At 40.2% G+C, this 15694-nt stretch overlaps 1 protein-coding gene across 8 annotated transcripts; it reads left to right on the top strand.

Moving 5' to 3' along the window:
- Positions 1-1317: 1317 nt before the first annotated feature.
- On the top strand, positions 1318-14308 carry LOC310634607 (survival of motor neuron protein-like). 8 transcript variants are annotated; one of them, XR_014491275.1, is made up of 11 exons: positions 1318-1502; positions 2664-2735; positions 3943-4068; positions 5344-5544; positions 7306-7449; positions 9365-9436; positions 10179-10292; positions 10710-10891; positions 11217-11317; positions 11782-11843; positions 14008-14308. XR_014491275.1 is itself a non-coding variant. In XM_083353107.1 (9 exons), the coding sequence occupies exons 1-9, from the start codon at positions 1449-1451 to the stop codon at positions 14009-14011; spliced, it is 840 nt and encodes a 279-aa protein (XP_083209233.1). In that variant the 5' UTR covers positions 1318-1448; the 3' UTR covers positions 14012-14308. The 8 variants fall into 8 exon arrangements, 3 of the variants coding, with proteins under 3 accessions (XP_083209233.1, XP_083209232.1, XP_083209234.1); XR_014491271.1 differs by lacking the exon at positions 10710-10891 and having other exon boundaries at positions 11782-11834; XR_014491272.1 differs by lacking the exon at positions 10710-10891.
- Positions 14309-15694: the final 1386 nt, after the last annotated feature.

The raw sequence follows: 15694 nt of genomic DNA, 5'->3' as shown, positions 1-15694 counted from the left end.
ACTGGGTGGGCGTGTCTAAAGTGCGTATGGCCTACTGGGTGGGCGTGGCCAGCTCTACCTCATTCGCATCAAGAGTGCCTATGGGGGCCTGGGCAGGAGTGGGACAGATCTGAGGGTCTCTGGCAGAAGGAGGGTCTCTGGGCCAGGGCCAAGGCAGAGGGGGCCGTTCCATCACTCTTTCCAGGTTGGCTTCGCAGGCCGCATGAAACCACTTCGCAGGCCGGATCCGGCCCCCGGGCCTTGTGTTTGACATGTCTGACCTAGAGGATTTTCTACTGTGTTAAATTTGAGTACCATTAATGCTTTATGCAAAAGACAATAGACAACAGTAAAGAGGAATATTTCAAATATTGTAGCTCTACTACTACCCACCTCAGTTTGGGAATTGGTGGATGTTTGTTGGTCGACCATTGGTATAGGTTCTGGTATAGATTCTGATAAACAGACTTCAGCTTCTGGCCATTAGTTTTAGCCCTTGCTGTATTTTGTCAAAAGAATATTGTAATACCCTACCCTTGTTTGCTAACAAAAAGCATTGTCTTTGGTGGTGGTGGAAGGGAGACACTTAAATACACTAATGGGTTGCATTAATAGCAACTGGCAGGTACTCCATCCTGCTCCTTGGTACTGTACCAATTACTGATCAAATTGACACAAACACACTTTGCAAAGAAGTTAAGTACAGTGTGCTTCATAACTATGTGTTGACCTAAGCTAAGCTAGAAACTGGCAGATAGTTCTAGTTCTGCCTTAGGCATGAAAGCCAACTGGATGACTTTGGACCAGTCAGTCTCTCTCAGCCCAACCTACTGCAAAAGGAAAAGAAGTGGAGGAAGGAATATTAGATACGTTCACCACTTTGAATTATTTATAAAAGTAATAAAGGCAGGATAAAAAAAAATCTAAGCAAGAAGAAATGGGTCAGTTGATGGTGGGTAAAGGATTGTCAGATTAATTAAATTTATGGGCTACGCCAAGCAGAACACTGGCAGTCCCTTGGAGATAGGAATTAAGGGTGGTATGTATGCTTGTGGCTATAGAGTTCTTGGAAAACCTTGGATTTTCTTAGGATAAAAAGCGATTCCCAAACTGCTGCTTTCTGTAGATTATGCCTCCCCAAATCACTCGCTGTTGCCCCAGTTGGGTGGGAATTTGGTAGGTTGTGGCCTCCCTGTCGGAAAACGGCGAGCCGGTCTCCAATTGAACAAGAGCCGGCCGTTACCAACGAAGCGATGATCTCCTGGCAAGGGCAGCCTCCCAACCAGTAGGGGGCGGTGCCGCGCCTTGGCCGCGCAGCCGGCCGCGCTTGCGGAAGCCTCGTTGGCCGGAGCAATTCCCCTGAGGTACTTAGCGAAGGAGGCCGGCAGTACCCGCGAAGGGGCCTTCGGGAAAGGCGCTTTCCTCCCTTCAGTCGTTTTCCGCTCTTTCACTCTGGCTCAGGAGTTTACATGGCTTCTCGCGAAGGCGGCGATGCGGTCCTGTTCAGACGGGGCGCCGGGCAGGTAACGGTGCTAGGGGCCTCGCCTTGCCTTCTTGATAATCACGGTCGCCGTGACTGGCCAGGGGCTCTGAAGCTCTTCCGCTTGGAAGCGAAGGAAAGGAGGGGGCTGGCCAGAATGGCGTTCGGACTGCCCGAAAGGCGGGGAAGCGCGAGGCTCCTTTCAGCAGGGCGAAGAAGCGCCCGAGGTTCTGGACCTGGGAGCTGCGCTGAACGCAGAGCAAAACGGCTCGAGCCTTGCCCGAATTGCAGAAAAGAGTTTTGTCGTGCTGCAGGGCAGGGAAACGTGTAAAGTTGCTGGTGTTTTTTTCCCCATTCCACGCGACAGAGTCAACTTGGCTGGTTCGCATCACCCGGAGCTTCGGATCCAGCATGTCAATAGTATTCTTTTTTTTTTATTAAAGAGTTTTACAAAAACAAAATTTTACAATATATCCCCAAATCCCCCCCACCCCAAACCCGCCCACTTCCCCCCCCACTTCCCAGAGCTAAATACAGGATTATAGTTATAATAATCATATTCTAAATAAAAATTATGCATAATATACAATTAACCAAATTCATAATGTGCTTTAACTCCCCTTTAACATAACTACAAACAACGTACCAATAACAATATCCCATTAAAATCTACTCATAAGCTAAATGGAACCTTTTAGTCCCATATTTGTTCTGAATATAATTTATCCATCTCCTCCAAACTGAAATATATCTTTCCTGTGAATGATCTTTCAAATAAGCAGAAATCTTAGACATTTCTGCAAGATTCAAAACTTTAAACACCCATTCTTCTATAGTGGGCAAACTATCCTTCTTCCAATATTGTCCCACCAGTAACCGTGCTGCTGTTATCATGTTCAACATCAAGTTAGTTTCTTTAACATCACAATCTACAACAATACCCAATAAAAACAATTGCGGAGAAAACTTTATCTTTCTCTTAAAAATCTTTTGAATGTTCCACCAAATTTTAATCCAAAAAGCTTTTATATTTCTACAAGTCCACCACATGTGAAGCATATCAATAGTATTCTTGAAACAAAGTAATAGTGATGTCCGATAAAAGCCAAGATTACTCACACTGCATGGTTCATTGTTGAGATTGTTGTGTGTCTGTGTGTTAACTTCTTCAGAAAAAATACGTTTTTTATTCTGCTTTTCACAGAGTGATGATTCTGATATATGGGATGATACAGCCCTGATAAAAGCCTATGACAAAGCTGTTGCATCTTTTAAGGTAAAATGCATAATAGAATTTCACGCTCACTATGCAACCAAAGAGAAAATTCTAAAGAAATAATTTTCCCTATTAGAGATATAGTCAAGAGGACAAAGGCTTCACACACTTGCACTCAAAACGCAAAACATTTCAGGAAGAAAATGTTTATATGAGGGCAATTCAGAAATAAAGCTCTGTTTGGTTATCAGTGACAGACGCTTGCAGATACAGAACTTTTATTATATTAGAAAGCTACAACATTACATTACTTTTCAACGTAATCACCATTCAAATTGAGGCACTTGTCATAACATCTTACAAGGTTTTGAAATTCCTTAGTAGTAGTCACTCGGCACCAAATCTGGGCTATGGGGGAATGATCAGAAACATCCCAATGGAACTGCTTCAAAAGTTCTTCGGGGGGTCTAGCAGTGTGCGGGCCAGCACTATCGTGAACCAACACCACACCGGAAGTGGTGCCATAGAAAACCCCGCCAACTGTGAAGATGCCAAAGGAGTACTGCTAATGAAGTTCATGGAGCGTGGTTCAACCATCAGTTCAGAAATTACTGTGAAACCTTACAAAAACTCAGATAAGCCATCCATAACAAGCATCAGGTATAATAAAAGTTCTGTGTCTGTGAGTGTCTGTCATTGATAACCAAACGGAGGTTTATTTCCAAATTGCCCTCATATATCTTCAAAGGCATTTTATTTTCTAAATTTTACTTGTTATTTATCTTGGGGGGAGGGGGGAATGAACAACGTGCCAGGACTAAGCCCCAGGTTGGCTACTCTTCAGCTTCCCAATCATACGCTGGTTAATTTAATTTTGTAACAAATTTTGTAAGAAAATCAATATAGATTTTTAAAGAGACTTTTTATTACTTTTAATAATATATTCTAGTTAGATAGCCAAAATTACAAGTTTTTTGTCTTGTGCCTGTGGCATCTGCTTATATGATACTCAGACACATCACAAATCTTTGAAGGATTGCTTGTAGAGTTGAATATATAAGCAGTTGGTTGCAGAACCAATGAACTTGAAAATTAAGGGAGTTGGATCTAATTAACATTTGATTGAAAGTCTATCAGGATTTTCCCAAGGCTAGAGTAGGTAGTGGAAAGCCAGTTGCCAAGGAAAACACATCTATGAACCATCGGGAGTCAAGCTGAACTTGAAGAAATGTCTATTTTTTACTAATTTCTTTACTTTCTCCCACAGAATGCCTTGAAGAATGGTGACTCTTCAGAGCCTTTGGACAAAACTGAGCAAAATGCTGGAACAAAAAGAAAAAACAATAAAAAGAATAAGAGTAGAAAGAAAAATAATGCTACAACACAAAAACAGGTTGTTGGTTGTATAATAGTACACTGCATTTAGAATTAATAAAAGAACAATAGAATTCATTAAAATTAATAAAAAATAATAATTGTTTTATTGAAAAAAGCATTTTAAATGTACTTCAAAAAGGAATTAAAAATCTGAAATAAAAAGACAAAAATTGTTTCCTGGTGTGAAACAGAGAAGAGGTAAAGTTTCAATTATCTAATTCTGTTTCACATTAAATTTGATAGAGAAATTGAGACATTGGCTATTTACCAAGATTTAAGCTTTTTTGGTAGGTTAGTTTTCCAATTCCTGAAATAGTTTACTATTGTTATAAAATGGTATGTTTATTTGAATCTGTTTCTAGTGTATTAAAGCTATTTCAGTAAGAATAATAAAGCAGGGACCCTTAAAACATCAACTGCAAATTTTAAAAAGTAACTTGATTGAAGTGACAAGATGTCCGCTGGAAATGTACAATGTATTTAAATAGTAAGCTTTTGGGAGGCACTGACGCGGTGGCTCAGTGGGTTAAGACGCTGAGCTTGTCAATCAGAAGGTCGGCAGTTTGGCGGGTCAAATCCCGAGTGCCGCGTAACAGAGTGAGCGCCTGTTACTCGTCCCAGCTTCTGCCAACCTAGCAGTTCAAAAGCACGTAAAAATGCAAGTAGAAAAATAGGGACCACAGCGTTCCGTGCGCCTTTGGCGTCTAGTCATGCCGGCCACATGACCACGGAGACGTCCTCTGACAAACGCTGGCTCTTTGGCTTTGAAACGGAGATGAGCACCGGCCCCTAGAGTTGAAAACGACTAGCACGCATGTGCCGGGGAACCTTTATCTTTATGTACATATTTAAGTGCCAGAATAAATAATTACAAAAAACTAAGAATTTATGAAATAGCAAGAGCATTGTTCTACAGAAGACTACTTTTTCTTTATAATTATATAGTACAAGTCCAAGGAAACAACTGGATCAAACCCAAAGGAAAAAATTATAAGATATGTATTTGTGTGTGTGTGTGTAGATAGATATAGATATATTTGTTTATCTTTAAAACTGGTACAATATGAGGTGATTTACCTTCATATCCCAGAATAAAACAAAACTTTCACTTACACTCCTTCCATTTTATTCAGATTTTATCTTTCCATCAATCCATTAATAAATTAAGAACTACTTTAGCTGTTCAGAATGCCTGCTGTATAAAAATAAGGTCACACCTTTATGCCAGGAATTGGATAGTAAATATATAGAGAAAAAAATGATTAATGTAACATTTTTCTTTTCAATGCAGTGGAGAGTTAACGATGTATGTAGCGCAGTTTGGTCTGAAGATGGCAATGTATACCAAGCAACTATTACCTCAATTAACTGGAAGAAAGGAACTTGTGTAGTAGTTTATACTGGATATGGTAATAGGGAAGAACAGAAGTTATCAGATCTTTTACCACTGAAGGATGCTGAGGGAACTAATGAAGAGAAAAGTGCTGCTGAGGTAAATACCAAATAGGAAAAATATTACAAGTGTTAAGGTTCTAACAGAAGTGGACTGCATTTAGAGGCAAATATATGTTTTCTTTGTAGATTTTATACAGGAGAAATGATGTAATAATGTAATAGTTTTATAGGTTTCCCATCACTCTCTTTAATATCTTCACATTCAGAGTTGAACTTCCACACTGTAAGTAAGATGTTCTGTAAGTTTCCTGTGCAATAGAGAATCCTGATCTTGTTTCAAGGTTCTGCATCACACGAAGAACCTAAATGAATGTAACAAATGTCCTATTGCAGAAGTTTGCACTGCACTTAAGATGGCAGTCGAAGAAAGCTCATGTTCTTATTTCCATTTTCCTTTTTCATATAATTCACAAAGAAAATATCAGGAAAAGATATTGTGTGATAATAAAAAGCAATACATATGAAATACAGCGCTATTCTGCAGTTGAGTGAGCTTCTTACTTAGCTACTTATATAGGCCATTGTTTCTTTCACTCCCCAGAGCTGATCCAGAACATCTGATAAAAGGCTCATAATTAAACTCAGGCAATCCCTGAGTTATGAGCGTTTACTTAACGCTCGTTCAAAGTTACATGATGAGTGCTTCCTAATGCTTATGAGCAAGTCCTGAAATATGAATGTTGCCGCATCACGACAGTCGTTCAACCTTACGAGTGACTGCAGTGGCACTCCTGCTGCTCCAGGCCTTCAATGCATTCACAGAGAATAGAGGCCTAAAGTAACGCAAGTTCACACGAGATCAGTGGGATGAAATCTCACGCTACTGATCTCGCGTGATCTCATGGCACTTTAGGCTTCTGTTCTCTGCAACAGAATGGAATCGAAGCCGGGGGACACTTCCACGTGCTTCTGGAAGCTGGATCTGGGCTCCGAAGGCCTTTTCCAGGCCGCTGCCACCTAGATCTTAGGCTGGGTGATGCTTACGTAGTTCTCTGGCAGCCTGTTTCCGGGTGGCAGCAGCCTGGAAAAGGCTTCTGGCACCAGGACCGGGCCACGGGGGGGGAGGCATGTAATTGTCCCCCAGCTTCAGATCCGGTGGCAGCAGGAACTGCAACAGAGAGGAGATGGATCTTTCCCAGGTGAGTCCACTGCGGCAGGAAGGGAGGGGGAAGCATGAGGTATCTTAGTGTGTTGGGGAGGCCTTGGGGGCCTGTTTTATCACTAGGCCCTCCATGGCCTGCCCCACTCTTGAGATACCTCATGTTCACTTAACAAGCCCTGTGCATCTTAACAAGCAAGGGAGTGATCTTTGAGGTACGAGATACACTGAGTTTTTGAGTTACAAATGGAATGGGCAGGCTCCATTACACTCGTAACTCGAGGACTACCTGTAGTTTATTCTTGCTCCCTTTGTATTGTATTTTTGAAATATCTCCACATAACCTGTTGTAGTTTTCAAATCAAGGCTACCAACAGAGAAATACATTTGCAGCTTAATAAGTTCAGCTAACTAAAAAGATACATCCTGTCCTCATTTAGTGACCACAGTCTATTCCAGCTATTTTGTGGTTATTATCATCGTCATTTTTACTGGTTGCTAAACAAATTAGTCACTAAAATGGCTATTTATAGGGGAAGTTATTGAAGCTATTTGGTTATTTTGAAATAGGGATTTTAGCAGTTGCCTTTAAAACAGTATATTTTCCAGAGAATAGAATGAAAAGAAAAAGTGCAATATATTTTGTAATTTTAAATATCTGCTGCACATTCATAAAATTTAATGGTTTTTTTTTACTAGAATGAAAATGAGACTCAATATTCAACGGATGAAAGTGATTTTTCCTTCCGGTCACCTCAAAGCAGACACAACCATACAAAATCAGCGCAGTGCAACGCCCACTTTCCTCGTCCACCATCACCTTCAGCACAAGGATCAGAAAGGGTAAGTTTATAAGCAAGTTTGAAAGCTTTACCTTACTAGGCAGTGGCGTTGACAAAACTAAGTTGTTATATTAAAACTTAAGGTGCAGTATTGAAACTACTTTTATGAGGGAGGACATATTGGAAACTATTCAAACAGACATGGGTTGTTCATATTGGATGGGAAGGACTCCTATCAGAATCGATAGAGTCTCGCTGCAGGTTAGTAGGTTATATTGAAGGAGATGAGTAAACACAATTGTCTGAAAAAGTATATGCCCATCTCAGATTTTCTGATTTTTTTTTTTAATCTTTGATACTGAACGTTATCAGAACAGAACTCGTGTGAATTGTATCGATGTGTAAAGAGAATCTGGAAAAAAATAAACATTTACTTTTTCTGCTTTGTGCATAAACAAAATCATCCAGCAAGTAGTGTACCGGTGTGAAAACCTAATTGTCTCCCTATTTCATGCAGCTCAGTTAAAAAGGATGACCAGGGCATCTGTGTAAGTGTTTCATTAAGGATTGATTGGAATCAAATCTACCCTCTGTAAATCTCACAAATTTGATTCCCTGCTTCATGGATTCTTGAGGCATGTCATGCCCCACTCAGAAGAAATTTCTGAGAATTTTGAAAAATACAGGAAGTCCTCGACTTACGACGACAATTGAGCCCAAATTTCTGTTGCTAAGTGAGATGTTTGTTAAGTGAGTTTTGCCCCATTTTACCACCTTTCTTGCCAAAGTTGTTAAGTGAATCACTGCAGTTATTAAGTTAGTAACGTAGTTAATTGAATTGGCTTTCCCCATTGACTTTACTTGTCAGAAGGTTGCAAAAGGTGATCATCACATGACCCTGGGACACTGCCACCGTCACAAATATGAGTCAGTTGCCAAGCATCTGAACTTTGATCATGTGACCATGGAGATGCTGCAATGGTTGTAAGTGTGAAAAATGGTCATAAGTCACGTTTTTCAGTGCCATTGTAACTTTGAACAGTCACTAAATGAACTGTTGTAAGTCAAGGACTACCTGTAATGAAGCTTATCCATTTGAAAGAAGTTACAGTATGGAAACATTTCTGCAGTTCTGTGGTTCAATTAATATTGACTTAAAATAGAGATTTTGGAGAACAGTTCGTGTTCTTTAGAGTGACTATTCTCATAAAATCCCTTCAAGAGAACACTGTTAAACAAACAAACTAACTAACTAGGGAGGCACAAAATAATTTGCAGAAACACCTGGATCTGCAGATATTTTCCACTTTGGCTAAAGTCACACCATATCAGAAAATCACTGGAATTTGTAAAAATGGAATTCGTGGCTAACAAGAGAAAAACCCATAGCTCACTAAGAAAAATATTAATGTCCACGCCCCAAAGCCCACATCCTCTGCACACAGCACGAATGCCCTTCTCCCAACCCCGGAGACAATGCATTCCAACTAACCCTATCTATCTGGCTCCAGAATTAGTGGATCATTCTTGTCTATATTAACTTCACCTTGCATATCAACTCCATGGTAGGTCATTTCCTCAACACAAACTTTTATTCCCCAAGACAAGAGGTGGCCACCACATTCAGCAGCAAATTACGGTATTTGAAGCCAAGCCAATAGCACAACTTCTTTATGCCCAGCTGGGCCCATTTTCCATTTTTGCACCATTAGAACTTGTTAAGTCCTAATCATTAAGGCCAAATCATTATTTAAATACTGTGTAGCAGACACAGAGCATCAGTTGGACTACATAGCTACTACCAACCTTTATAGGCATGATTTTGATTGTACTCCACCCTCCTTATGCTGGTGTTTGACCATAATAAAGTTTGGTTGATGCTCATATCAGGTTTGCCCAAAAGCACATTGATGTTTCTCTAGGTTTGTTTTATGGACTATTGGGTATAATTGATTAAGAGTGCTTTGCTGCTCTAGGCTGGAAGGAAATTCCCTGGGCCTCCACCTTTCCTATCAGGCTGGTCTCCACCATTTCCCTCAGGACCACCGGTGAGTGATAATAGGCCATAAAAGGCATGTCATGTTGTGAGAAATAAACTATGTTTTGAGTTTCTAATTGAGAATTGTCATGAAAATGTTCCTCTATAATTTTTATTTCATTAATTTTGGTTAATTTTGCATTAAGGATTTGCTTGAATTTAATAAGCAGTAATAAAAATGTATAAATTAAATTAGAAGTTACTAATTCTGAACTTGTGTATTGTGGTTTTTGCTAGTTAAAATGTCACTGTTGTTTCTAACACGAGTGCTTTCCTTTTTGTTTGTACAAACTAATGTTCCTCTACCTTGGACACTTTAAGATATGTGGATTTTAACTCCCAGATTTATCCAGCCAGCCTTGAGAAACACTAAAACAGGGGTGTCAAACTCAATTTCATTGAGGGCCGCATCAGCATTGCGGTTGCCCTCAGGGGGCCGGGTGGGCGTGGCCTACTAGGTGGGCGTGGCTAGAGTGCGTATGGCCTACTGGGTGGGCGTGGCCAGCTCTACATCGTTCGCATCAAGGCTGCCTATGGGGGCCTGGGCAGGAGTGGGACAGATCTGGGGGTCTCTGGCAGGAGGAGGGTCTCTGGGCCAGGGCCAAGGCAGTGGGGGCCGTTCCCTCACTGTTTCCAGGATGGCTTCGCGGGCCGCATGAAACCACTTCGCGGGCTGGATCCGGCCCCCGGGCCTTGTGTTTGACATGTCTGCACTAAAAGCTAGCTGATAAATTTGTCCTTTATTTTTCTAGTTGATACCACCTCCTCCACTTCTTAGTTCAGATTCACCCGATGATGATGATGAAGCTTTAGGAAGTATGTTAATAGCTTGGTATATGAGTGGCTACCACACTGGCTACTACCTGGTGAGCCTTTTTCCCCCATATTAAAAGGCAAACTGCCTACCTTATCAGAGTTATTGCTGCTAAAAATAAAATAAAAATGTGATTTGTGACAGTATGGCTTTTTTGTAAGAAATGTCCTATATACAGAGATTGATATAAAAACTTAGTGTAAATATTAAACCATGTAGTTTAAAGGGAGAGTTCCTCATTTCTCTGGCTTTCAATAAGCCATCTTTATTTTATATTCTATTTTCTATTTGTATTTTGGTTTTCTATTCTGTTTAATTATTATAAGTGATAGGTGCTTATAAATATATCTTGGCTGTCTGCTTCTCTGGGTTTTATCTTTAAAAATATACAACAGTAATTTTAGGTAAATAGTACTACTACCTAATAGTGACAATATTATTTATAATTACTCTTTTCTTCAATCAAAAGACTCCCAGAACTTCATTAAAAAAATAATATTAAGACACTTCCTGCTCTTAAGTTCCAAACTATCAGAAAAGGGAATGGGATAAGATCATCATTGTGGATGGCTGCTAATTAAATTGTCTACATCGATCTGTTCTATGTTGGATTGCACTAAGCTCTGCACTGTAATCTTCGCCAGCTGACCTGTTCGTATCATCTTTTTTCATATGCTTCATTCATATTTTAAAAGCATTGGGCCAAAAAAAACAAATCTGGCAGTTCTTAGAATTTTTTATTTAGACAAATGCATTTTCTATCGCAACAAAGTTCTTTCAGCTTAACTATTTTTTCCACAATTCTCAAAAATATCAGTGTTAAAGAAAGATAATCAAAATCCTCTGGACAGAAAACATGAAATATTTTTCATGTTATTCTGAATCTGCAGTGATATGTTTATTGTAAACACATTTCTTGTGTGAAAAAATGAGAGAATATGTATAAGAACTCTAAATACTATTGATGATGCTCTAGGAATTTCAGCAATAAAATCTTGCAGCTAAAAATGTGAAATGGGATGTTGATGATGGCAAGAGGCTTATACGACTATCCAGTCAAAAAGAAGACTCAAAGCGGTATGCAGCGTAAATACTAAAATGCCAACTTGTTGAGTAAATGTACAAACAAGAAAATAAGGCCATGGTCTTAACACTTTTCTAAAGCAGAACTGGCAAAAGAGACATGAAAAAGAATGGTATTCCAGAGGGCAGGAATGGCAGTAGTTTCGATTAAAATTACCATTTTTCTATTTCATCATAAACTAAGCTTGGAACCAAAGCTATTTGCTTTGGAATCATTTTCTTATAATTTGTGCTACAAGGGGAAAAACAAGCTATATAGCTCATGGATTTGCACATAAATTGTTAATAACGTTGAAGCCCTTCCTGCTCACTTTTTGCAGGCTGGTTTTATCACTGGCGTTTACCTATGAAAAAAACTTAGATTAATTTAGCTTGAATTTTTATTTATGTTACCTGTTTCTTGCAGGACTGCAAAATGTATTAATATTTAACTTCAAACTGTATATTACATTGCATAGGGTTTAAAGCAGGGCCGAGTGGAAGCTTCTGTGGGAAGACACACTCACATGAAGTAAGTCTGGTAAGTATTACATCTTATTGGCATTGTGCAGTAGAAGATATTCCTTTGAATGTATTAAGATGGGTACTTAGCCAAATATCACTTAAGAATATAGTGGGGGGAGGGGAATTATTTAATCCCCTGTTGATTTTGTACGTTTGCCCACTGACGAAATGATCAGTCTATAATTTTAATGGTAGGTTTATTTTAACAGTGATAGATAGAATAACAACAAAAAATTCAGAAAAACTCATTTCAGAAAAGTTATAAATTGATTTGCATTTTAATGGGTGAAATAAGTATTTTACCCCTTCGCAAAACATGACTTAGTACTTGGTGGCAAAACCCTTGTTGGCAGTCACAGAGGTCAGATGTTTCTTGTAGTTGGCCAACAGGTTTGCACACATCTCAGGAGGGATTTTATCCCACTCCTCTTTGCAGATCCTCTCCAAGTCATTAAGGTTAAAATCTGTGGAAGAAGCTGAAGGTTCGAGTTGCCAAATGTCAGCCTCGAACCTTCAGCTCTTTCCACAGATTTTCTATGGGATTAAGATCTGGAGACTGGCTAGGGCACTCCAGGACCTTAATGTGCTTCTTCTTGAGCCACTCCTTGTGTGTTTTGGGTCATTGCCATGCTGGAATATCCATCCATGACCCATTTTCAATGCCCTGGATGAGGGAAGGAGGTTCTCACACACGATTTGACGGCACATGGCCCCGTCCATCATTCACCTGACCATAATACTTTCACCCAGCTCTCCTCTGCATCATTCAGATGTTCGTTGTCAAACTTCAGATGGGCCTGCACAGGTGCTTTCTTGAGCAGGGGGATATTGCAGGCGCTGCAGGATTTCAGTCCTTCACTGCATTGTGTGTTACCAATTGTTTTCTTGGTGACTATGGTCCGAGCTGCCTTGAGATCATTGACAAGATCCTCCCATGTAGTTCTGGGCTGATTCCTCGCCATTCTCATGATCATTGAAACTCCACGAGATGAGATCTTGCATGGAGCCCCAGACCGAGGAAGATTGTAAGTTATTTCGTGTTTCTTCCATTTGCGAATAATCGCACCAACTGTTGTCATCTTCTCAGCAAGCTTGGCAATAGTTTTGTAGCCCATTCCAGCCTTTTGTAGGTCTACAATCTTGTCCCTGACATCCTTGGACAGCTCTGGTCTTGGCCATGGTGGAGAGTTTGGAATCTGATTGATTGATTGATTGATTGATTGATTGATTGATTGATTGATTGATTGATTTATGTGGACAGGTGTATTTTATACAGATAACAAGCTGAGATTAGGAGCACTCCCTTTAAGAGAATGCTCCTAATCTCAGCTCATTACCTGTATAAAAGACACCTGGGAGCCAGAAATCTTGCTGATTGATAGGGGATCAAATACTTACTTCACTCATAGATTGATCATTTCTTTGTCAGCGGGCAAACATACAAAATCAGCAGGGGATCAAATAATTGTCTCCCCCACTGTAGCATGTCTTGTAATCATTCTTAGTAGCATCTAGAACTCACAGAATACTATTACTTAATCCAAAATTGCTGCAGAGCTTATGGATTGATAAAATCATTGGAAGTAGTTATTCCGATTTATATTATTTATATTTTATAGCCCCAAGAACAATAAGTACTTAAAAGCATCAGATTTATAGCAGTTATCAGAAGTCTGGAATAAGGGTGGCGGTTTCGTTCTCTGAGCTTGTGGGTTGGTTTCCGAACATTTCATTATCAGGCTAGGTAACATCTTCAGGGGAGTTTAGGGGGTGTCAGTGTTCCTCTGGCCACATGAAGCCCTTATGAACAGAGGAACACTGACACCGACATCCCCTAAACAACCCTGAAGATGTTACCTGGCCTGGTAACAAAACCTTCAGAAACCAACCCACAAGCTCTGAGAATGAACCACCACCCCCATCCTAAACCCGAGCTACAGACATTTGCCACCATCGCTAATATAGAATAAATCATAGGTTCCCAAATGAATTTGCTTTCCCACATGATGTTTTTGACAGTCTCTCAGAGAGAAAGTTTTCCCCCCTCTATCCTTCTTAGCAGAGGAATCTCACAGATAACAGATAATGCTGAGAGAGGACCATTTGCCACCGTCTACATCATGTTCACTGCTGGCAAAATACAAACAATGTTGCTGTTGTTACCTTGTGTTCATTTTTAGGTGAATATTCTGGACTGATTGAATAACATTCAGATAAATTCTGATAACATGCTGATTCTTAGAGTCAACTTCCAACATGAAGACTTATCTTCAATGCTAGCTCCACAGCAGCTTTATCTTGATGTATTCCATTTTGTAGTTGTGGACAGCTGCAATGACCTAAGTGAAAAACTGTGTCCATGCATGGACTATCCAGGATCCAGGACTAGAACAACTCTTCTGTCAGTTAAGGGAATGGTTGGTTACTATCACCCAACTGGTTTGAAATACTGATCAATAAAATTAACCTTTTCCAAATTGATTTTTCTTTTTTTTTATTAAGCTTACTGATAGCTAGAATAGGTAAAAAGAATTTTTTAACACAATGGTCGTGTTTCCTTTTGTGGAGTCTTATGTGGATTATACGCAGATACATATCCTCACAACAGAACACAGATAATGCACATACTGCATGAATTAAGGTCACTAGAAAACACTCTGCTTTCATATAAGGTTTTAAAAGTTTCCCATGGCATCACCCCTGATTTCAATTTTGAGGCAAGTAAGGAAGCCATAGTAGTATCTAACAGAAGAGCCTATTTTTCATCTTACACCGTGTCGCCTTTTATTGTTTGTATGATAATTATTGCATTTTGAGCACACATTAGCAGTTGCAGAACTACAAATAAATAAATAATAATAATAATAATAATAAACCTTTATTGTCAAAGTACAACATTTGTACATTGAGATTAGCTGAGCCTCTCCCCGTGCTCCCTCCCCCCAACACACAGTGACAACAAACCATCCTACCACACCATGTGAACCAACTACACCACACACCGGCCTCCCAAGTCAATTCTGCATAAGTTCACAGAGATTATATCCCATTCAAAAGCCTAACAGCCCACGGATAAAAGCTGTACAGCTGACTGTACTCCTATATCCTACCCGATGGTAGGAGAGTAAAGAGATACCGTCCAGGGTGTGAGTCATCCCTGAGAATTTTCCTCACTCTTCCAAGGCAACGAGCCCTGGCGAGGTCATCCAGTGGTGTCAGGGGACAGCCCACAATGTCTTGTGCTGTGCTAACTACCCTCTGTAATACTTTGCTGTCCGTGGCTGTCAGACCAGCATACCAAACCACAATACCATACGAGAGGACGCTCTCTATAGTAGACCGGTAAAAGAGGGTCATTAGCCGTTGTTCTACCCTGTTCTTCCGCAAGACCCTAAGAAAGTGAAGCCTCTGTTGGGCCTTTCTAGCCACCTGGGTTGTGTTAACTTTCCAGGTCAGATCTTCACAGAGGTAGACTCCCAGAAATTTAAAGGAGGAAACTCTCTCCACACAGTCCTCCCCGATGTAAAGTGGGGCAGGTTCCTCCTTTTTTCTCCGGAAGTCTAACACCATCTCTCGTCTTGCTGATGTTTAGGTGCAAGTTGTTACTACACCATATGGATAGTTTTTGTACCTCCGCCCTGTATGCTGTCTCATCCCCACCTGTAATAAGACCCACCACAGTTGTATCATCTGCGAACTTATCGCAGTGGATGGGTCAGATGATACACAATCATATGTGTATAAAGAGTACAGGTAGGGGCTAAGCACACAGCCCTGTGGCGTGCCGGTGCAAAGCTTCAGGGAGGTGGACAAAGCAGACCCGACCCTCACTGTTTGTAACCGGTCCCTAAGTCTTGAATCCAATCT

This window comes from Vipera ursinii, assembly GCF_947247035.1.
Source record: "Vipera ursinii genome assembly, chromosome: 2".
Taxonomy (NCBI): Eukaryota; Metazoa; Chordata; class Lepidosauria; order Squamata; family Viperidae; genus Vipera; species Vipera ursinii.
Note: the sequence above shows the minus strand (reverse complement) of the source record. Positions and strands in the feature narration are given on the sequence as shown.